Here is a 23,530-nt window from a genome sequence, read left to right on the forward strand (position 1 = left end):
TCGCGGGAAGAGGCCATAGGGAGGCGGCCCTGGAGGTCTTGTGCTGGCCCCTGGCATGGCTCACCGCCTGGCCCTGCTCAGCAGGGGTCGAGGGAGTCCAGCCCCTAGTATCTGGCCAGTGAGTCAGAGGGTGAGCAGTTGGCAATGTTTATTGGGAAACAGCAAACTCTGCTGGGCATACAGGCTAGCCGGGAGAGCACGGCCCTGGAAGCAGGGCCTGGAGAGGAATCCAGGGCTCTGTGGCTGGTCAGGCAGCCAGGGAAGGCCTGGCAGGTGCACAGACCTGAGGCTGCCCAGATAGGAGGAGCCGGGGGTGGTAGAGGCCGGCTGAATGGTGGAGACTGGCGCTGCCTGTGGCACAGGAGGTGGCCCTGGTGCTCAGGCCTCCAGGCTGGGGTCATCGGGCGGCAAGTACATGGGCTCGATGTGGGCCCACCCACGGGCCTGCTCATCCGCCCAGGCGAGCAGCTCTGTGGCACGATGCAGGAAGATCAGGAGCAGAGTGTGCACATCGCCCTCCGCTGAGTGGGCCGCGCTTGGCTCTGCCTGGAAGTAGCGGTGGAAGAGGCTGCCAAGACTGTAACCCTGGCGGCCTCGGGCCCGGGTGCCGTGGCTGTGGGCACGGTCCAGGCCCCGCAGGGCCGGCAGTGTGTCCAGGCAGACAGTGTCCCGGGGCAGGCGGGCACCCAGGCGCCGCAGCTCGGCACACAGCAGGGGGAAATCATAATCAAAGCCATTGTGGGCCACAAGGCAGATGGGCCCTGCCTGGCGACTCAGGAAGGCCTGTAGCATCCGCACCACGACACCATCAAAGCCAGCCTTCCGGCACCGCGCCAGGCCCTCGCTGCTCAGGCCAGTGATCTCGCTGGCCTTGGCGGTGAAGGGGCGCTCTGGGCACATGCACAGCGTGAGCTTGTCCAGGACCCGGGGCAGTACTGGGGCACCAGATTCGTCGCGCTCCAGGTTCTCCAGGGAGGAGCGGTGGACAGCAAAGAGGGACAGTTCAGCAATCTCGGGCTCCATGCTGGGGAGCCCAGTAGCTTCCAGGTCCAGGAAGACAAAGGTCTCAGCCCGGGATGCCTCGGACATGGTGATGTTCCCACGGGGATAGCCAGGCCTCAAACTGCCAGAGCGAGAGGCACAAACTCTGAGGACTGGAGAGAGGGGTTCGCCCGGGCCCTGCTGTGTACCACCCTCCCCCTAGCCAAAGCTCTGACCCTTCTGGGGCTCACTTCCTGTCACCCCCCAACCACAGCGCCTGTGACCTTTGGCTCTGGGAGCATCAGCCCCACTCCTGCCACCCTACCGAACAGAAAAGGCAGGCCTCCGAGCGCTCTACTGCCTGCCTCCAGCCACAGTCCCCAGCAGGGATTGGGAGAGGCAGAGGCAGCTCAGGGACCACGCCTCGGCGGGGTCCAGCCCCTTCACCGGAATGCCTTGGCTGGGAACCTGGGGCATAGCACGCTGGGTCTCCAGCCCTGGAACCAGCTGCGGGGAAGCAGGCAAGCAGCCACCCAAAAGAGCCCATGCAGTGCGCCCAGCTCGCCCTGGGCTCGAGCTCCCCGGCCTTGTCCCTGGCACACAGGTGTTGGCCCCGAGCTGGCCTCTGCCTGCTTGCCCCCAGGTTCCTGGGGCGACTGTCCTTGCCAACCCCACCGCACCAGCTTACCTGGGGCGGGCATTGACCGGCTTCCTGGGCTTATGGGCACCTGTCGCCACATAGGCTGCTCCAGGCGGCCTTTAATCAGCAGCGGCGGCCCGCCCCCAGCTGCCTGTTGGCCAACAATGAGGCCTGGGGCTGCAGGACCTGCGCAGCCGGCTTGCTCTCCGCCCCCTCGCTAGCTCACAGCCACTGGGACACACGCCCCATGTTTACAGATTAGGAAGCAGGCCCCGGGACGCACGCAGACTCCAGGAGCTCTTCACAGGCACAGGGAGGAAGCCAGAGTGGTGCAGAAGGCAGTAACCTCCACCCAGCCAGGCTGTGGCTGCCAGGCCTGACAGGCCTGGGGCCAGTCACACAAAGGCAGCAGGTCCTCTCTGCCAGGCCTCAGTCTCCCCTGTCACTGGAGATCAGGTGCTGCTCATGGGGATGAAGCAAGCTCTGGAGTATGAACAAGGTGCCCACACATGCCGTGCTCAGCCTCCAAAGGGGAATGGGGTTCTCCCCCAAAACCTAGGGATGGGGCAGCCTCGGGGCTGCCCACGCATCGCCCACCCCAGCTCACACAGCTTGCCGGCTCATTTCCCACTGCGAAGGGGAGACGCTGCTTTAAGGACGTCGCTTCATCATGTCTACCGTGCACCTAACAGCGGCTGCTGGGGAAGGGAGATGAGCGTGGCCTGGGAGCTGTGCAGAGACAAGCAACGTTAGGGGTGGGCCGGGAGCACCGGGGACTACAGGAGGAGCAAAGCCCAGTCCTGCAGACCCCCGTCTCGGGGACCCATCCTGCCCACCCCACTCCAGGCAAGAGGCACCAGGTCCTTCCCAGTCCTGGGAGGGGTGGTGCCCTGAAGACTTCATTCTGGAGGAAACCCTTGGTGGTGGGTGCACGGCAGGGCCAGCCCCATGCTGGGGGCACAGAGAGGTGACCAAGAGGAGTCCCTTGGCCTGTAAATCAGGTGGTGCACCTGGACCGTGGTGACCACAGGCCTGCCTGGCCTCCCACCTCTTACAGCGGTGGCTGGGGGATGCCTCAGGCAACTGGGATGGAGGGGGTCTGGCACCTGGCTCCTTCTGGCCTCCTTGCCTTGTGTGCCCACAGGGACCTTGGGGAAGCAAAGGAGATGGTACCAGGAAGGAGCAGAGTGGGGCGGGCAGCAGCAGGTGCAACAATGGCCCCAAAGAGGCAGAGGCCCCACTAGTTGTGCCTGTTCCAGTGCTCGCAGGGAGGGAGGCAGCTGTGACAGGCACACTCCTCAGGGAGATACTGGGTCACCCTGGGAAACCCAGATAGCATCTTCCTGGACAACCAGTCAGGCTAAATTCCCCAGCCCAGAGCTGAGTGCCCAGCCAGGGAGGAGCAGGAAACAGGTACCCCGTGTGGGATCCAGGAGCACTCAAGGAGGGCGGCTGAGGGGTGCGTCTCACACAGGACCCTGAGGCCAGCCAGGGGAGGCAGCAGTGGGGTCTCTGCTTGCAAGTGGCTGGCAACAGCAGGGAGGAGTGAAGCCACAGGAAGAGGACACAGCCCAGGCCCGCCAAGATGAGAGGAAGGCCTTGGCCAGCCTGCCCAGACCTGGGCCACCTGAGCAGCTCAGGCTGGGGGGAAGAAGAGAGACGCGGAGCTGCAGAAGCAGAAAGCAGGCTGAAGGAGGCTGCTTAGAAACCGAGGCTTTCTTTGTGTCCAAATCAAACCGCCCATCTTGTCTCTCTGTCCCCAAAGGGGCCAAAGGCCCCTGCCTAGAGCACAACTTGGGGCTGCAACGGCTTCTGCTGCCACATTCATCCATCCTCGGCCAACTCGATCTTGGGAGAGGGCTTCCTGCCCCCACTATCCTGTGCTTTTGCATGGGCCATCACTGAAGACTTTGTATTTCTCCATTAGTTCATTCATCTTGGTAGCTGCAGAGGAAAGAAACCAACAGGAAAGCGAGCCTGGCGCAAGAGGCGAGGTGCCTCCTGCCCACCGCCCAAGGCACATGTCCTCAGCTGATCCTCCTTGAGCCCCAGCTACCACCAGGACGGCAGGGAAGGGACAGGCACTGCCAAACTGGGAGCTGCTCAAGCTCTGTGGGGGCCAGGCCAGGAGCTTGAGAGCCCTGGGCTGGGTCACACCAACCGCAGCACAGTTCCGAGACCCAGGCCAGGGTCTGCTGACCCAGCTGTGCCCCCACCCACCTGCCCCTTGCCCCCCGAGTCCCAGGGGCAGCATATGGCACACAGTGAGGAGGCAGGGACTGTCCTGACTTCAGTGGCACGTTCAGTATTAATCAGATGGATAACTGCACACACAACAAACCCAATCACACAGACAGCCCTAAGGCCTTGGCTGCCCAATCGGATGGCGAGCGTGGTGACTGCACTGCACCTTATCTGCCGTAACCACATCTGCCTCTCAGTCGCCAACCCTAGACCATGGCCATCATCCCCCTCCCCCAGCAGACAGAGGAGGACGACACAGCCCCTCACCTGCCCTGCCTGTCCACTCCCCATCCATGGCCCCACTATCAGCTACACTTTGCCTTTTACATGTTGAGGTCATTAGCATTGACATTAGGTGCTGTGAACCCTGAATTTGTCATCCTCTGCCCATCCCAAGGGTGACTCTGAAGCTCAGGAATCATGGGGTGTGCCTCGGGGTGACACTGAGCTGGGGAATGTGCTCAGCCCGCCTGGAATTGCCCCAGGACCCTCTCCACTAGCCATCAGCTTCCAGTGGCATCCCAGCTAAGGGGCTTCCTGCCGCAATGCGCACTGCTCTAGACTGTTTTCCTAGGCTCCAGACTGTGTCCCTCATGTGGCATCTGCCCTTATCAAATCGTCTAGACCTCCATCCCAGCCTTCCTGCTCTGCCCTCACTCTTGGTGCAGAGCTTGGCAGGGTCCAGAGCCCAAGGCCGGGTGTGCAGGGCCCTCAGTGCTTGTAAGGCATCCTGGCTGCTCCTGAGGCCACAGGTCGTCTCTCCCGAAGCTTTGGCCCCAGCCCTCGGCCCCTGTACTCCAGATGGCAGGAGGTGGGTCCCACCCGCCCTGTGCTCAGCACCTGCACTCACCTGGCTTGTTCTGTGTGCCCGCCTCCTCCGGAGCCCTGCCCTCCATCTCCCCTGCCCCCTGTCCTGGAGACCCTGTGCCTGGCTGGGGCCTGCACGACACTGATCTTTGTGCTGGTTTTTCTGTCTCTTTTCTCTCTTCTTAGAGATCCCAGCCTCATTTCGTTTCTAGTCTCCTTGTGGCTGGGTTTTCACAGCTGTCCAGGCACGTCTGGATGTCGCACTGAGTGTATTCAATAGTGTCGGAAAGTCCTTTGGGTCAGATTTCCTGCTCATCCAGGGCTTCCTTCTCTCCTGTATGGGGCTGCTTTTCGAGCCACCGCGGCTGGGGAGAGGATCTGGGTAGCTGCCACTCCACCTGGTCCGCTGTGGTGGAGCCATTGCCTGTGGGGTATCTCTCCAGAGGACAGTTTGGAGGAGTTCCACAGAGGTGAGGCAGGAGTCAGCTCTTGCCCATGGACCCTCAGAGACTGCGAAAAGGTAGGCTTCACCCGGGCTGCCGTCAGCCACATCAGCCACATCAAGAGCCGAGCTAGGAGCCGCTCAGGCTCTGTGGGGGCCGGGCCAGCAGCTTGGGAGCTGGTTTGCTTATTCATTTCCATCATTTTCTTCACAGAAGAACAGGCTAGGGTCTCGCCGGGGCCACCACCCCATGCAGGTGGCCCTCTCCAGACCTGCTTCACCTGTGCCCTCTGCTTCCACCTGCTCGCCACTGCCCCATCCCCGGCACCCCGCTGCCCCTTGGGCTGTCCTCTCGGCTGCCGCCTTCCTCGCCCGCTGAGCCCGTCACCACTTCCAGGGTCGGTGGCATCTCTCCATTGTTGGTACCCTCAACTCTCCTGCCCCATTCTTGCACTGACAATATTGCTTTGGTTTCCAAATACATTGATGTTTTCATGGCAGTGAGGTTTCAGGAAGCCTGGGGGGCGACTCCTGGTGGGTGGTGCTGAACCACAGTGCCAAGGCCCTCCCAACTCACAACAGGCCACGCCCCCGGCAAGAGCCCAGAAGTCACACCGGCTGCTCCTCACTTCATAGGTGGTGCCACACCTCCAACAGAGCCTGGCTGCGGGCATGCAGATTGCTGGGAGGGGAAACAGCACAGAAACACAGGCCTTCCACAATGGGAGGAGGGCCATTGAGACCAGGGTCCTCAAGGGGTCAGATGGGAAACGGGACAAGTAAAGAACTGTCCTGAGTGGCCTTTGGCGTGGATTTGATGCTGACCCTTTCTCTGATGTGTCCAGACACTAAGAATTCATCTCAAACCAAATCAGGATGCTGAACTGATGAGAGCTGAGTTGAAAGCCCCAAGAGAGGCCGATGCCCGCCCTGGGCCCACTCCCCTGGCGTCTCTCCAGACCCCCGAGGTGGCTGGGGCTCGAGGGTGAACAGACACTTCCCTGTACACAACGCACTGCCCAGTTCACACAGCCTGGATGCAAAGGGTGCCTTTCTGGTAAGAACAGACACTACACTTGATCTTAGCCAAGACGCTATAAAGGGCTTTTCTGAAAGGCAAGACCTGCCACCAGTCCTATGGTGCCACAGTCACAGGTGAGATGGCACACTGTTAAGAATACCAATTATAAGAATGATGGCATAGATTATAAGCAGTTTACTAACAGCAATTATAAAAACTGGGGAGAGAGTCATAGTGACAGTGGTGATTAGGATAAACGCTATAATAAATTTTAAAGTGGAGGGTTCTGTTGCAGTTCAATCGGCAAGAAGAGACTCCTCAGGGCCTGGTATACATGGGGCAGATATGTGCCGAGGCTAAGAGCAGTGAGAAGCCTGGCTCTCCGAGGAGACAGTTGGCTGGAGGGTTCATTCAAAGACAGTCTCCAAAACGAGGACTCAGAGGCTATGGACCTGAAACCACTAACTGGGGGTGCAACAGTGGAAAACATTTACAGCAAATGCTTTAGCTGCTGCTGCCTGAGGCAGTGCATAATAGCCGGGGCAAACAAGAGACTAAACAAGAAGCTCAGAAGGCGGGGCTGGAGAATCAGAGGTCCACAAAGGCTCTGCAAAGCTCTTGCACAGTCCTTGGAATCTGGAAGACCATGTGCGTGTGCCGGGCTGTGAAAATCCCAGAGAGAGAGAGACCTGAGAAGGCCCTGAGCTCTCACCTCTGGCTGACCTTGAGGTTCTGAGCAAGCAAGACGTGAAGGAGAAACAGCTGTCAACTGCCTGGCTGAGTGTTGATGAAAAACATGAATGACACATCTACAAAGCTCAAAAAGCTCCCAATGTAATAAATTCACAGTGATTCACACGAAGACACATTACAATCAAAGTGTCCAAAGCCAGGGACCAACAGAATTTTGAAAAGAAAGTGAAGAGACTCATCATATACCAGCTGGCTTTACATCAGAAGCTTTGGCAGCCAGAGGACACTGAAATGACACATTCAAAGTACAGAAGAATTCTATATTCAGCAAAACTATCCTTCAAAGATGAAGGAGAAATGAAGACATTCCCAGATAAAAAATGAGGGAGTCCATCACTAGTGAGCCTTCCCTATAGGAAATACTAAAGGTAGGCCTCCAGGCTGACATGAAAGGACACGAGATAGCAACACAAATTCACATGAGGAAATAAAGAACTCCAATAAAGGTAACAACACTGATAAATATGAAAATGTGTACAAATATACACATTTAATATAGCTTCATTCTAATGAGCAAAGTTTTTGTATACAATTGAAATTAGTTTGGTAATATACTGTTTTCAGTTAGGATGCTAAATGCAATTCTAAGGGTAACCGCTTAAAAATAACTTTTTAAAAAAGTGTTAAAGAAACAAGGGAATTAAAATGGTATAACCAAAAATACCTAACACTAACATATTTTGCTTTAATAGGAAAAAGTTTTTGTATACTATTGAAATTAATTTGGTACTAGACTGTTTTCAGTTAGGGTGCTAACTGTAATTCTAAAGGCAACCACTTAAAAAATAACTTTAAAAAACAGAGTTAAAGAGGCTGGGCGCGGTGGCTCATGCCTATAATCCCAGTACTTTGGGAGGCCAACACAGATGGATTACCTGAGGTCAGCAGTTTGAGACCAGCCTAGCCAACATGGCAAAACCCCATCTCTACTTAGAAATACAAAAATTAGTCAGGCGTGGTGGTGGGTGCCTGTAATCCCAGCTACTCGGGAGGCTGAGGCAGAATCACTTCAACCCAGTAGGTGGAGGTTGCAGTGAGCTGAGATTGCACCACTGCACTCCAGCCTGGGTGACAGAGCAAGACTCCGTTCCAAAAAAAAAAGAAAGAAAAAGAAAAAGAAAAATATGTTCACACAAAGACTTACAATGTACATAGCCAAAAAGTAGAAACCCACGTCTACCAACTACAACAAAATGTAGTATATCCACACCATCAAATATTATTCAACCATGAAAAGGAATGAACTATGTGGATAACCTTTACAAAACTTTATGCTCAGTGAAAGACACGAAACACAAAAGGCCACACATTGTTATTCCATTTATAGGAAATGTCCAGCACAGGCAAATCCATAGAGACAGACAGCATCTCTATGACACTGGTTGCCAGGAGTTGAGGCTAGGGAGGGATGGGGGTTGGCTGCTAATCATGTGGGGTTTCTTTTGGGAGTGATAAAAATGTTCTGGACTCAGATAGTGATGAGAGGATGGTTACACAACTCTGTGAATATCCTAAAGACCATGAAATTGTACACTTTTAAAAGGACAGATTTTATGTTATATGAATTTGAATTCAGTAGATCTGTTATTTAAAAAATAAATTAGAAGAGGTAGAAAACTGGCTTTACCTTCTTTCTTTGGGTTTATTTTGCTGTTTATTTTATTTTCTAGCCCCCTGAAATGTGGTATTAGTGCAGGGATAGCAAAAAAAAAAAAAAAAAGGAATAGAACAGAGAAGAGCCCAGAAGCCCACACATAATGCATGGATACTTAATAATTAGCAAGAGTGATGGTATTGTAGATCAATGAGAGAAAGAGTGACTTCCAGTCAATGGTGCTGCGACAAATGTGTATCCATATAGGATACAAGGAAACTGGACCCCCACACCTCACTCCATATGCAAAAATCAACTCTGGGAAGATGGCCCTCATTATAAGTATTTTCCCATTTTCCTTAACTTTTTTTTTTTTTTTTTTTTTAAAGACAGAGTTTGTCACCCAGGCTGGAGTACAGTGGCGTGATCTCGGCTCACTGCAACTTCCCTCTCGTGGGCTCAAGTGACCCTCCCACCTCAGCCTCCCAAGTAGCTGAGACTGCAGGTGCATGCCACCATGCCCAGCTAGTTTCTGTACTTTAGTAGAAACGCAGTTTTGCCATGTTGCCCAGGCTGATCTGAAACTCCTAGGCTCAAAGTGGTCCATCCTCCTCCGCTTCCCAAAGTGCTGGGATTACAGGCATGAGCCACCACGCCTGGCCCAAGTAACATTTTTAATTGTCAAATACTATTCCATTCAGGCATTTGCTATCATTTACTTCACATTTTCTATTACTGGGTTACCCCAATTTTCTACGATGAGTGTTTTCATTTGATAATCCACTGAAAGCATTTTTTCAAGTGAAGGAAAACATGCACTAGAAAATGAAAAACAAAAGAAGGGGCCGGTCCCCAAATGCTCCTCCAGGGTTAGTGGAGCACAGAAAAGGGAGCCTGCGCATGGGGCAGCCCCAGGCAGAGGGCCAGGAGGGTGGCCACATACCTAGACTCATGACGGAGCTGCTGCCGCCCCAGCAGATGGGCTCGTCTTGCTGCTTCTTCACCGTCTCCACGGTTTCCGCAGAGGTGTCAGCAACTGCCACGACCACTTGCAGCAGCTGGAGGGGAGGGAGGGAGCAAGCGAGCGAGCGGGCACTAAATGCCGCTAGTCTCACCTAGCGATGGCATCTCCTGCTTCCCACCCCCGTTCACAACGATCAGGTGGCACTCACCCAAAAGACAGCCAAGGGTAAGGGACAGAACTCCCAGCAGGAAAGTCACCAATCAGAGTTCTCAGACCTGAGTCCCCTCTTCCTGGCCCAGCGGGGATGCCACACTATCATGTCACTCTAGCAACCCTCGATGCCTAGGGACACGCCAGCCAGCACTGCATGTCCTCCCAGCCCCAGCAACTGGCAAGGTGGGAAAATAAATGTCCCAAGAAAAATGGACAGGAGAGGCCTGTGGCCTCACCATCCCTGATCGAGGAGTCTCACAGGACCAGCCAGTTAGAAGTTGGAAGGCTTGGAGCCTCTCAGTTAAAAAAACAAAATAAACATCACGGAATCCTTGAGCCAAGGGCAGAGTTGCGCATATAACAACCGTAGTCATCATAACTAAAGCCGGCTTTTTAGGTTGGCCTCTGGGGATCTCACATGTGGAACAACAAAACAAGCAAACATTGATGAGCCTGCTTCCTCCCGTCCTGTCTGAGCAGGCTCATGGGCAGACAGGCAGGCACTGAGATGGGCAGGTCCACGGACCAGAAGCAGCACCTGCCCCAGCCCACTGAGGGGCCCAGAGCCCTGCCACGCCACTGGCCCGCAGGGAGCCCAGCCCAGCCCAGCTCCTCTCAGCCCCTGGTCCTGCCCTGTGGTCCCTCGTCAGGGACTACTGAGGCCCCTGAGCCCAAGCAGGATATAAGCTCTGAGTGAACAGGGGAGGGGGGCAGTAAGAGGGGTGGGGAAGGGACCCTTACTTGGCTGTAGGAAGTCAGATTCTGGTGCGTGGCCTGGATGATGGGACCACACGGATGAAGGTCAGGGCCTGGGCGCTGGCAGCACTCGCCCAGCTCGTTGTCATAGACTTGGAGGAAAGCCAAGATTAGCTGGTGGAAGTCGGAGGTGACCAGACGCAGCTTCTGGTCTAGGGTGCTGACATCGGCTGTGCCCGCAGCGGCCCCTTGCTCGTGTTGTGCAAAGTACTGCAAAGCCAGAGGCAGAGTCCCTCGAGGCTGCCCTGCCTGCCAGCCAGGCTGCCATCAGCCCTCACCTCAGACACTGCACAATCAGGGCAAGGAAGAAAGCTTCCAGAAACAGGGAGACAGGGAAACCGTACCGAGCAACTCAAGCCAGGGCAAGACCTTCTGGCTCCCAGCCTCAGCCCCGTCACTCACTCTCCCGTGGGCCCCGGTCTCCTCCACAATCAAACAGAGGCCAGGTCAAGGGCTGCCAGGAGGACCACATGCGGCAAGGCACATGGCAATGTGCTCAGGCGTGGGCACCGCCCAATACCTGAGGCTGATCCCTTCCCCCAGCCACAGCACCCACGTCTCACCTCCCCACGGAATGAGCACCACAGTATTCTAGAACATGTCAGGCCCAGTGCACAAGCAACCTCACTTAAGCCTCACGTGCTGAAGGAGGTCACAAAGCAGGGCCTTGCCTCCAAGCTTCCCTCTCCCAGGAGCTAGCACCCTTACCTCTGTTCTAAGCACATGCAACTTGGCAGCGCTCTCCTGCAGCTGCCTGGCCAGCTCCGCCAGCTTCTCCTCCTCCTCGGACTTGGCAGAGGCACTGGCCCTGCAGGGAGAGAAAGGGGACACCTGCAACTCACCGCTGCCAGGGTTGCCTGCAGTAACAGAACCAAGCGGCCTAGGGCTGGGATAGCAGGCCAGGGTACTGCTGCCAAGGCCTCCAGGAGCACATACCACTGCCAGTCATCACTCTGCTTGTTGAGGAGGGACTGCATGTCCAGGGGCCATGGGTCGCACTCTGGATTCAGGAGCATCTGCAGGTGGGGGCTGGAGAAGAGCTCCCCCAGCAAGGCCTCGTTCTTCTCCCTGGTGTCCTCGAAGTGCTCCATCAGGCTGCAAAGGCAGCCCCCAGGGCCACACCGTCACAGGCCAGAGCACTGGCCCAGCAGGCCCTCAGCCCCACAGGGAAGGCCCCAGAGGCACATCGGGGCTAGGCCCAGAGGCCAGGACCAGCCCCACTGCGCGGAATCCTGCCCCATCTGTCTGCCCTGGCTCCTCCATTTTTGTCCGCCTACCCACCCACCCATGGGGCACCCTAGGTGCTCACCCTCCTCTGTGCCTGGCCCGTCTGCTCTGAGTCCCACATCCCACCTTCACACTCACCCCCAGGGCCTTGGGCAGCAGCCAGCACCCTTGGGACACAGCCGCCCCTTGCCTGTACGCTGCCTGGCCCGACTGGCCAGCCAGATTCCCAAGGAGGGTGTCCCACCTCAGCCAGCATCAGAGGGGGAGTGACACCTCGGCCCCGAAAAGCTCTAGAACTACGACCAAGAGAAGCCCGTGAATACTGCCCACCTGGGCCATCCACACCTTTACCTCGAGCGACTGGAGCAGCCAACGGTCAGGTTCCGGATGGCATCAAGCAACTGGTCCATGAGGTGCAGCTGCTTCTGCGCGCAGGCGCAGCCCTGGGCAAGGAAGGCCGCAGGCATTCAGCGGCTCCGCCTAAGCCAGGCCAAGACCAGCTGCCCCCAGTGCCCCTGCCCCCACATGCCACCCCTGCCAGGAGCCAGTGGAAAGGAGGGCTCTGGCCCATCAACGACTCTGTGCCTGCCCGGCAATGTCTTGGACTAGCAAGTGCTCCCTGCCTTGGGCTGTAATGATGCTGGGACCACATGCCGGAATGGGCCAAGCACTGCAGAAACCTATGAGAGCATGTGTCTGTCGTGCAGCTGACAGCATGGCTTGCTGGGTGGGCGGGCAGCACACAGCAGGGTCTGCTGTGACAGAACACAGCCCACAGGGACACCTCCAGGACAAGGCCTGTTCTCCTCCAAGGATTGCTGTCCCCGCTGGGAACAAATGAAGCTGACAGGATGGGGCTGAGCGGTGGCCTGCTTTCCAGCGGCTGGCTGAGCCAGTCCGTTCTGGTGCATTCCTCAGAACAGTGTATGGCAAGCGGGGGCAATGATAAGGTAAAATTGGCAACACTGTTAATAGCATAGAGACTGGGCATCACCATGACATCCAACTGAGGAAGATTCAGGAGCACAGGTGCGAGAAGCTCAGGGCACCCAGGACAGGGGTGATGGCACTGGGAGGGCTCACTGCCTGCATGGTGGTGCTGGCCACAATCATGTGCTCCAAGGTGATCTGGGGGCAGCGGGCTGCCACGTCCCCACAGCACTGACCTGGCCTATCTAGATGCTACACAGCAATGGAATCATACACTACCAAGCATGAGGCTGGCGAGGATCACGTGTGTCTTAGCGCAGATCAACAGTTGATTTCCTTTTTATTGCTAGTTAGTTTATACATTCACTAGTAGATGGACATTTGGGCTCTTTCCACTTTCGGGCCATTAAGAATAACACTTCTATGGACGCTCAGGTATAGGATTTTGTGTGCATGTGTATTTTCACTTCTCCTGGGTGGACAGCTGGGACTGGAACTGCTGGGCCACGGGGTAACCGTGTTGCCATCTTTCAGGAACTGACAGACTTTTCCACAGCAGCTGCACCACTTTATATTCCTACAGCAATGCAGGAGGGTTCCAATCTCTCCTCATCCTGGTCAGCACTGGGATTTTCCTTTTATTTCTTAAGCAACAGGGTCTTGCTCTGTTGCTCAGGCTGGAGTGCAATGGCACCATCATAGCTCACTGAAGCCTTGAACTCCTAGGCTCTCCGTGATCCTCCTGCCTCAGCTTCCCAAGTAGCTGGGACTACAGGGGTGTGCCATCACATCTGGCTAATTTTTTACTTTCTGTAGAGATGGGGTCTTACGATGTTGTCCAGGCTGGTCTTAAACTCCTGAGCTCAAGTGATCCTCCTGCCTCGGCCTCCCAAAGTGCTGGGATTACAGGCATGAGCCACCAGGCCCAGCCTCCTTTCCTTTTTTGATTCTAGCCATCCTAGTGTGTGTGAAGTGGCATCTCATGATGGTTTTGCTTTGTGTTGCTCTAATGGCCAGTGATGCTGGCCATGTTTGCATCTGCTTCTTGGCCATTTGTTCATCTTCTTTGGAGAAATGTCTATTCAGACACTTTGTCCAGTTTTGAACTGGGTTTTCTGTCTTTCTTATTGAGTTCTAAGGGTTGCTAAAAGATTTGGGATACAAGTGCCTCATCAGTCATGTGATTTACAACTATTTTCCCCCATTCTGTAGGTTTTTCTGTCTCTTCACTTTCTTCATGGTGTCCTTTGGTGGACCAGTGTTTCATTTTAATTAAGTCCAATTGATCTTTTTCTTTTGTCGCTTATGTTTTTAGTGTCAAATTGATGACTTCATAAAACATCATTATGAACACCTGGATTTGGGCCTATGTGGAGTGTGCCTGTCTACTGCAACCCCTATGCTTAGGAGGCTCCCACTGGCCCCTCTCTGACTATTGCTAGTTGGCTCCTGAGTTCCTCGGACATGACCCAAGTCTTGGGTGACTGCTGCTCTCTGTGTTTCCGCCTGTGTTACAGCTGGGATGTCACTGTTCTAGGCATTTTCAGGGCATAAGATAAGGAAATACATATATGTTCCTTAAGGTAAGAATATATTAAGAGGATGGGCACAGTGGCTCACGCCTGTCATCCCAGCACTTTGGAAGGCTAAAGCGGGAGGATCGCCTGAGCCCAGGAGTTCGAGACCAGCTTGGGCAACATGGCAAGACCCTGTCTCTACAAAAATTTTAAAAATTAGCTGAGTGTGGTGGTGTATGCCTGTGACCCCAGCTACTCAGAGGGCTGAGGTGGGAGGATCGCTTGAAGCCTGGGGGCTCATGCTGATATTCCCAATTAAAACTCAGGACTACAAGGGTTGACCCTACCTAATGATCTTAAATCTGTATCTCCTTTCTCCCTCCTTCAACTCCTAGGTCTCAATAATGCCAACGGAATTCTCCAATTCCTTTGTTTATCCATAACAAGGAATGCAATCCTGCTACGTGCTGCTGCAACATGGACAAACCTTGAAAACCTTGTGCTCAGTGAGGAAGCCAGGCACCAAAGGCCACATATTCCAGCACTCCACTCCAAGGACATACAGACAGATGGTAACTCAGTGGCTGCCACAGCCTGTGGGGAATGGAGAGTGGCTACTCAGTGGTTCAGGGTCTTTTCGGGGTGATGAAAATGTGGAACTGGATACAGGTGGTGGTCATACAACATTGTGAATGTACTAAAGACCACTAAATTGTATGCTATAACACAGTTTAAAAATTGAGGACGAAGTTTCAGTTTGGGAAGATGAACAAGTTCCGCGGCTGGATGATGGTGATGGCTGCACAGCACCGTGAATGTGCTTATGCTCCTGGACCACACACTTAAAAATGGTGAACGTGGTACAATTGAGGTGATGTGTACTTTACCATAATTTTTTAAATTAAAAAAAAAAGAGAGAAGCGAGCTCCCACAGGGCCTGTTAGGAAATTGTTTTCATGGCTGACATGCTAGATTTTATGTAAAGTGCATTTTACCACAATGCCAATGTGGAAATATAAAGCAAGCGCAATGCTCCCGCGGCTGGGCAGAAAGCACGGGGCAGGTGCTGGCACGCTCTGAGAAGCGAATGGCAGCAGGTGGGTCAGGGAGGAACACCAGGATTCTGAGTTCTCCTGCAGACTGGCAGGGGGCTGGCCGTGCCACCACCGTCACGGAAGTGGGTGGTTTATGTCTGGAGAACAGAAAAAGGGAGCCCCAGGGAACTAGAAAGTATTGAAGAGACAGTGGAGAGGAAACAGCTCAAGAAAGTGACCCCACAAATCTATAATGCCTGGGCTCAGGCCCACCTGTGCATGAGTGGCTCTGATCTTGATAAGCCCAGCAAAGACTCCCAGGTTGACCACTGGGTGGTGCACACACAGGGGGGACCCGAAGAGCCATGCAAAGGCTGCAGAAACAGAGCTGATGCTGGAAGGAACCGCAGGCAACAGGAGGGAGGCAGCTGAACTTGCTGCTTAAACCTAAGCAGGTCAAGTGCCTGCTAAAGCACAAATATTTATACAAATATAAATTGTGGCCGGGCGCGGTGGCTCAAGCCTGTAATCCCAGCACTTTGGGAGGCCGAGACGGGCGGATCACGAGGTCAGGAGATCGAGACCTTCCTGGCTAACACGGTGAAACCCCGTCTCTACTAAAAATACAAAAAACTAGCCGGGCGAGGTGGCGGGCGCCTGTAGCCCCAGCTACTTGGGAGGCTGAGGCAGGAGAATGGCGTGAACCCGGGAGGCGGAGCTTGCAGTGAGCCGAGATTGCGCCACTGCACTCCAGTCTGGGCGACAGAGCGAGACTCCGCCTCAAAAAAAAAATAAAATAAAATAAAAAATAAAAAAAAAAATTGTGTGGAAAATACATTCTCCCAGAGCCAAAGTAATAGGTAAAATGTCCAGAGAACTACTTGGCACGTGAAGAACCACGGACTCTCAACCACAGGAGAGAAGACTCACTGGATGTGGACTTCGGGTGACAATGTGTCCATGCTGGTTCACGGACTGTGACAAAGGAGCCACTGTGTGCAGGGTGTCCATGGCGGGAGAGGTTGTGTATGTGTGGGGCAGGGGGCCTGTGGGGACTCTCTGCGCTTTCTGCTTACTTTTGCTGTGAACCTAAAACTACCCTAAAATATTAAGTCTATTAATTTAAAAAAAAAAAAAAAAAAACTTCACTGGACAAGTGACCCAATTAATAAGTGGGCAAAGGACATGAATATGGAAATGTTTCCAAAGCGTATACAGAAATGGCCAACAAGCTCACATAAAGACACTCCATATCATCGGTCATGGGGAAATGCAAATCAAAACCATAATGAGATACCACCCCACACCGAGCAGGGTGGCTAGAATCAACAAGACGGATGCCAGCGAGTGCCCGTGAGGATGAGGAGAAACTGGAGCTCTCCCGCACTGCTGCTGGAAAAGGAAGATGGTGCCGCCACAGCGGAAAACAGTTTGGGGACTCCTCAAAAAGTTAAGCACAGAGTGATCCTGTGACCCAGCAAATCCACTCCTAGCTGTATACCCAAGAGGACTGAAAACACGTGTTCAACCAGTCAATGTGCATCTCACATGTATTCATTGACATCTTATGCAGTGTGCCACTGCATAAGTGACCACCTTGGGCACGTGTTCTCAGGACCTCCTGGGGCTATGTCATAGGCCATTGGTCACATGAATAAATCTCTTCAGATATAAAAAAAAAGAAAACCTGTTCAGTCAAAAAACATATGCAAGAATGTTCATAGTAGCGTTACTCATAATCATCGAGTAAAAACAATTATTTCAAAATTTAGAAACGATAATGTGGGTGCTGGGGTTTCTTTCACCTACTGCGGGGTAGATGAGGGACCTCAGGAGAAACCCTCAGGCCACAAGGGCTTGGGAGCCAGGCGCTGGGATGAATGAAGAATGAAGTAATCAACCAAGGACAGGACACTCTCCATCCCACTGGTCATCAGAAGCCAGAGATCTGCCCCTACCTGCACAGCTGCCCTCTCCCCTGTGCCCCAGGGACAAGCAGGGTCTACCCAAGAGGATTCCAGCAGTTCTGGCCCCAGGGGTGCCTAGAGAAGCAGCCCGCCCGGGCACTCAGCCAGCCCCAGGGCCTGAGGAACCTCAAAGGCACTAGGGGAGGAAAATCCTCCCACGTCAGCTGGCACCACGAGGTTCCCTGCCCAGGGCAGAAAGTGTGCGTGTCGTCTGCAGAGCAGACAGGGGCCCCCTTACCTTGAGGAGTTCCTGGTCATCTGGCGCACACAGCATCAGCTCATGGCCCAGCTTCGTCATTTCTGTTGAAACACAAAGAGCCCATCACAGCAGGCACCTGCCCAGACAGCAGCGAACAGCAGACACCCGGGAAGCCCAGTACCTACAGGCCAGACTCAGTGCAGGAGACCAGTGTGGGCCAGGAGGCAGGTGGAAGGCACCCAGGTGCCAGCGCTGCCTCTTGCTGAGTGGCCCCACCCCTCTCTGGGCATCAGCTTCCTTGTCTGAAAATCGGGAGTTGTACCCAATGCTCTCCCAGGTATGGGGTCACTCACTCTGGCTTTGAGCAGAAGCCAGCAGCTGCCTGAGGACTGGACAGGGGTCAGGGAACCTCTACAGTGCACTGTGTGCCACCCTCTCCAAGACCTCACAAGGCCAAAGCAAATGGAATCACTGCTCCCATCTGGCCATGTCCTAAAGGACCTTGCCATCATCTGCTATCACCCTGCCGGCAGCCCTGGGGGTGGCAGGCCTTGTTGCATTTCAGGCATGGGGAATCTGGTGCCGTGCACACTGCAGATCGTCCAGCCACATCCGCCAGGATGCCCAGGGCATTTTCTGAGTAACTTGGAGCCATAAAGCCTGGGGCTGATGCCAGACCTGTCCCTCCCCCTAGCCCTGGAGGGTCTGTTGCAGGAAGTAAGCAGAGTGTCTGTGGGGAAGCACTCAGTAACCCCAGGACCACCACACAAATGCCAACTGCACGCCTAGGCAAGCCTGTTCCACCACCACCTTCTTAACCCCACATCCTCAAGTCCTCCCTGACCCCTCTCTTCCTCTCAGCGAGTCCAGCCAACCCTACAAATCCAGGATCTGGCCAGCGCTGCCTCCTGCATTCCCCTCCAAACTTTCACCTGGACCACTTGCTGCAAGAGCCCCACGCCGTTCTCCCTGCCTCTTCCCCGGGCGCCCTATTCCCACCACAGTGGGCCAGGGATCTCGTTACAGCCAACAGCAGAACTCGGCCTTCCTTGGCCCACATGGCCTGGCCTGATTTGGCCCGTCCCCTCCCAACCTCACTCCTTGCCCTCCCCTGCACTCCAGCCACACCAGCCTCCTTGTTGTGCCTCCAAGCTGCCAGGCACAGCCCACCTGGGGCCCTGTGCACATGCTCTTCCTCTCCGCATATGCCGCGCTGGCTTCCGCCCCTCCTGTCGTCTTATGTCGACAGCACCACCCTTCCCCCAAGCCCTGCAGGATCCCTCAGCCCTCAGCTGGCTGTTTCCAGTGCTTCCCACTGGCAGATGCATGGACAATTCTCCTACCCTCGCGCACCTGTCTCTCCCTGCTAGCATGCAAGCGCCACGAGAGCAGTGGAACTCACTGCTGTACCCCAGGACCAGAACAGTACCTCGCATGTGGTGGCTGCTCCTTAACCATTTGTCAGATGAATTCCTGAACTATCCTCACGCCCTACTGGTCCTGGTCTCTCCCACCTGCACTCTGACAAGTCTGACATTCAGTATATTCCCATGAGGTAGGCAAGACTGGGTTTCATCCCCACTTGACAGGAGAGAAAACAGGCTGGGAGTGGCGGTGTCAGGGCTAAGGCTGGGCTAGGTCGCACATGTGTTGGTGTGCGTCAGAGAATCTGGACTGTACCAGACATGGCAGCTCCGGGGAGAAGGGCAGTGCCTCTGTGTGGCCCAGGTCTGCCCACCAGCTGCTCTAAAACAACACCTCATTCTTCTGGCCCACCTCAGCACAGGGAGAACTGGCCCCAGATAACTCACGTGGCAATGCCAGCTGGGGCAGGAATCACGACTCCAGGGTCCAGCTTATCTACCCTGGAGTGGCCAGAATAGACATAGGCCCATGAAAAATTTGACCTTTGACATTCCACCAACTTCTAGAGAGATCACCATGAAGGTGAAAATTTAGCCATCAACTTGGGGACTACAATTTTGCTCGCCTTTATCTACTGTTCATTACCAGGTTAAGTACAGTTTCTACCAAGAAATGATGGAAAGGAGGTTACAAGGCAAGTCCCACTGGAGAGCAACAGGCGCCCCTAGAAATGCCACGTGTAGACAGCTTGTCACACACCACTGACACAGGAAGACAGAACCACTGCTGGCATCGGCAAGAATCTCTGTCTCTGGCCACCAGCGCTGCAGGGACTGATGTGCTCTAGGTCCCTGCGAGAGGAGCTCTCCCACCTGCCATGCCTAGGAAAGGGTGGGGTTCAAGAAGGCTCTAGCAACATCCACACCACGTGTACCACCTAAAAGAAAACGTCGGTCCAATGGAACATGCACCACAACTCAATAAGGAGGCTGTGAACAAGCTCAGAATAGACCAAGATTCCACCTACCTTGGATCTTCACCTCTGTTGGGACCCCTTTCAGTGAGCTGAACCTGTCCTGCAGTGAGGGCCAGACCCTGCAGGGAAATAGCAGAGCTGGTCAGGCCAGAGACAACCAGAAAATCCCCCTGGGCCTTCTGCACACGCTGGAAAAAGTGAATTCCTGTGTATGTGCTCAATGCCACGGAACGGCTCACTTTAAAATGGTTACTTTTGTGTCACATGGATTTCATTTCCATGAATTATTAGGGAAAGAATATTCCAGCAAGTTTACCTTGGAAATGTGAATCTGGATACTGAGATGAAAATTCTTCTCAAGACCAAAAACAAAAAAAAGATGGCTGCAGCAGAGGCAGAGAGGGAAGCCGCCAGCACTCGGGGCTCTTTCTCGACATGGCGGCGCGGGTGGGTTTTGAGGGCTGGCCCCGGGCTCCTGGCACCTTCCCCGGCCTCACCTGGGTCAGCATCAACTGCTCCAGGGTGGAGCACTTTCTTCCCACCTGGCCCTCTGCAGAAAAGGCTTGTGAGGCCTGCTTTCAGCCATGTGGGGGCTCCTGCTGCGACAGTCTGTGGTCACAATTGAGGCTTATCACCTTGGGCACAGTGAAGGCCTGGCCTTGACTGCAGCACACAGGGGCCGCTCAGAAGCATGGCACCTTAAAAGCCATCTGGTGGGCAAAACCAGATCCACATGCACAGCGCATGGAAGGTAGGAAGTCCCAGAACACCCAGACAAGCGCCGCAGGTGACACACAGCTCAGCCCTCCACTGGGTCTCCTCCTTCAGGGGAGCACAGCCCAAGCACTGCACCCCCAGCCCCAAGCCCCAAGCCCCAAGCCCCAAGCCCAGTATGACACTGAGGCCCAGAAACATCCCTCCGGCCACTGGGACCACAGGCTCCTACCAGGGAGCCCCAGGCACCTGCCACCACAGCAGCCTTTCATAAAGAAGGAGGCGCTTTCCACTAGGCTGCCGGAGTCTGGCTACACCTCACCATTGCCATCACTCTAGGAGCCTGCTGACTCATGTGGTGGGAAAGGGCTGGTGGCTGTTCCCTGGAGAGGCCACACTTGCCCCAGGACCGCAACAGAGATCGAGCTGGGCTTGGCTGCCTCCACAGCACCACTCGTCTCTGTGACTTATTAAGATAACCGCAGGTTCTGTGCAAGTGGGGTTGGGGAAGGAAGGGGGAGGCCAGGAGGCTGGGCTCTGACAGCGGGGTTGCCGGAAACATCTCTGAGCACAAGGCTCAAAGAAGAGGGCACTCACCCAGCACTGTGCAAGGCCGGGCACAGTAAACCTTGAACACACTCAAAATCCACACTGCAGAAGCCCAAGCAGCCAGACTCAGTAAAGGCTATTATTCAAGTCACCGCACCATCACAGCAGGGGGCAGAGCAGGAACAGAAAGTGCTGGAGGCCTCGGAAGCCCCAAGGAAACCCACAGGGCCTTGACCTCCACAATCCAGGGGGCTCCATAAGCTCTGCCCCAACCCACACCAAGGACCAACACTAGGTGCAGCTTCCAGGTTCTACTGAAAGGATATGAAAAGGCGGCCCTAAATGGGGCTGACAGGGCGCAGTCACATACAAAGAAAGGCAATGGGAAATTCACAGGAAAACTCCCATCCATCTGATTCTCTTGTAGGACTCTCAAAACACCTAAGGAATTCTTGCCAGACCGAAATCAGACAACGTCATCATATGCTCCCTGGCGGCTTTTTCAAAGGATTCGGTTTCTGGTACTTACAGAAGTACTACAGGTTGAATATCCCTAATCCGAAAATCTAAAATGCTCCAAAATCCTAAACTTTTTGATCGCTGATATGACGCTAAAGGAGATGCTCGTTGGAGCATTTGAGATTTCGGATTTTCAGATTAGGAACGCTCAACCAGTATAATGCAAATATTCCAAAATCCGAAGACATCGAAATCTGAAACACTTGCGACCCCCAGACATTTTGGATGTGGGACATTCAACCTGTAGAAGCACCTGAGGGGCATGGCTTTGGCCTCCTACCCGTTCCTCTCTGGCCAGCAGGTGACCCCAGTTCCCCGAGTGCCCCCAGCTTCCACCTGAGTCAGGCAAATTTGCGCCCCCTCCCACAAAAGCCTCCTCCTGGGAGCTCACTCAAGACCCTCACACTCCACCCAGCCATCTCCAGTCCTGCCTCACCTCCCAGCCTCCCAGGTTCCCAGGCCAGGGGCTGGTCCCTCCAGGGCCAGCAGTGGCTGCCAGACAAGCCGTCTGCCACTCCAAGGTCCAGGCTAGCAGGTGGAGCCCTCTGGGAAGACAGCTACTCACAGTAACCACAAACCCCATCTTCCCCAGGTGGGGCTGGGTGGCGCCCATGCACACCCCAGGTGGGAAGAGGAAGAAACCGACGCATTACCGGGTACACATCCACTCTAGGATCTCCAAGCGGTACTTTGAGGGGCTGCATAGCAGTTCCTGAATCGTCTTTGGTTCTGTGATATACAGACCCTCGAGGAAGGGGCAGTTTAGGTCCTAAGCAAGGAAAAGGAAAGCAATATTCACTGAAGGTCCCAGTGTACATCATTTTATTTTATTTATTTATTTACTTTTTTGAGATGGAGTCTCACTCTGTCGTCCAGGCTGGATGGAGTGCAGTGGCATGATCTCAGCTCACTGCAGCCTCCACCTCCTGGGTTCCAGCGATTCTCCTGCCTCAGCCCCCAGAGTAGCTGGGGGATTACAAGCAAGTGCCACCATGCCTGTACAATTTTTGTATTTTTAATAGAGATGGGGTTTCACCATGTTGGCCAGGCTGGTGTCAAACTCCTGACCTCAGGTAATCTGCCCACCTCAGCCTCCCAAAGTGGCGGGATTACAGGCGCGGGCCACCGCACGCAGCCCTCAGTGTACATTTGCAAGCTCCCATGACCCTTTTCTTTACCCATGTCCTGCCATCTTGCCAAGAGTTCAAGTTCCCCCATTCTTAACCCCACATCTCCCGCAGCATGCAGACCCCACCTCTTTCAAGTACTCCCACTCTGGGCTCTTGCGGCAGCAGGACCTAGGAGCAACGCCTGAGGCTAAGACTTAAGAGAGAGTCCTAGGTTTCGGGACTGACGGAGAGGGGAGAGGGGCCACTGAGCCAGTCGTGGACAGGATTGGGGAGTGGCTGGGGGAAGGAGCGAGCGGGTCGAGGGGACCTGGGACAGCTCCCTGACCTCCTGGGCCAGCTTTCCTCACTGCTGCAGTGACGGCTCTGTCCTGTGGGGCTGTAGAGGACTTCTGGAAGCTATCACCCCCGGCATCTGACACCAAGCCCTAGTCTCACTGACTTGACAGAGTGGCACGAGGCTCTGCCCATCTGTCCCCCGAGACTCCGCAAGATCCCTAAGGCCAGGCCTGCGTCCTCTGTGTCTGCACTTGCTCCGAGCGCCCAGCCCGGGTACTGCAGTTCCACAGGCGGTGCTGGCCCCAACTACCAGTCACAGGCCGTGGAGACAGCAAGAGCGAAGGCCTGGGGCACCCCAAAGAGCAAAGATGAATCATCCACAAGCACCCCCTGTTGGGGGGAAACAGGGCGCAGCCGGAACTGGCGACGGTGGCCGCGTGGCGCAGCGAACTTCCGCAGCAAGCCCGCCCGGGCCTCGGGCAGGGCCCTCCCCGGTCCCCTGCCCTGGAGTGGCTTTCTGGGCCAGCGGCACCTTCAGCTTCCCGAACACCTCCACAGCCGCCCTGAACACGCTGCTGTCGCCCTCGTCCCCCGAGTAGTCGTCGCCGCCGCGGCCGAAGCCAGCGTCCTGCCCCGCCATGTTTCGCGCTCCGAGCCGCGCCCCGCCTACGCCCTGGTCTCACTGGTCGGCACGACCGCCAATCAAGCTCCA

General features: G+C 55.0%; 2 protein-coding genes across 5 annotated transcripts; both read right to left on the bottom strand.

The window, feature by feature from the left end:
• Nucleotides 1-131: 131 nt before the first annotated feature.
• TREX2 (three prime repair exonuclease 2) lies at nt 132-9,514 on the bottom strand. Of its 4 annotated transcripts, none has more exons than XM_030933466.1 (2): nt 9,426-9,514; nt 132-1,123 (listed from the first exon to the last, which is right to left on the bottom strand). In XM_030933466.1, the coding sequence occupies exon 2, from the start codon at nt 1,087-1,089 to the stop codon at nt 379-381; it is 711 nt and encodes a 236-aa protein (XP_030789326.1). In that variant the 5' UTR covers nt 1,090-1,123; nt 9,426-9,514; the 3' UTR covers nt 132-378. The 4 variants fall into 4 exon arrangements, with proteins under 4 accessions (XP_030789326.1, XP_010360063.2, XP_030789325.1 ...); XM_010361761.2 differs by lacking the exon at nt 9,426-9,514 and adding an exon at nt 2,229-3,170; XM_030933465.1 differs by lacking the exon at nt 9,426-9,514 and adding an exon at nt 1,905-3,170.
• Nucleotides 3,320-23,530, bottom strand: HAUS7 (HAUS augmin like complex subunit 7). The gene is made up of 10 exons (XM_030933464.1): nt 23,351-23,530; nt 22,066-22,181; nt 19,682-19,749; nt 17,329-17,390; nt 11,994-12,085; nt 11,352-11,510; nt 11,124-11,223; nt 10,401-10,625; nt 9,426-9,540; nt 3,320-3,565 (listed from the first exon to the last, which is right to left on the bottom strand). The coding sequence occupies exons 1-10, from the start codon at nt 23,456-23,458 to the stop codon at nt 3,495-3,497; spliced, it is 1,116 nt and encodes a 371-aa protein (XP_030789324.1). The 5' UTR covers nt 23,459-23,530; the 3' UTR covers nt 3,320-3,494.

Source organism: Rhinopithecus roxellana, chromosome 7, assembly GCF_007565055.1.
Source record: "Rhinopithecus roxellana isolate Shanxi Qingling chromosome 7, ASM756505v1, whole genome shotgun sequence".
Taxonomy (NCBI): Eukaryota; Metazoa; Chordata; class Mammalia; order Primates; family Cercopithecidae; genus Rhinopithecus; species Rhinopithecus roxellana.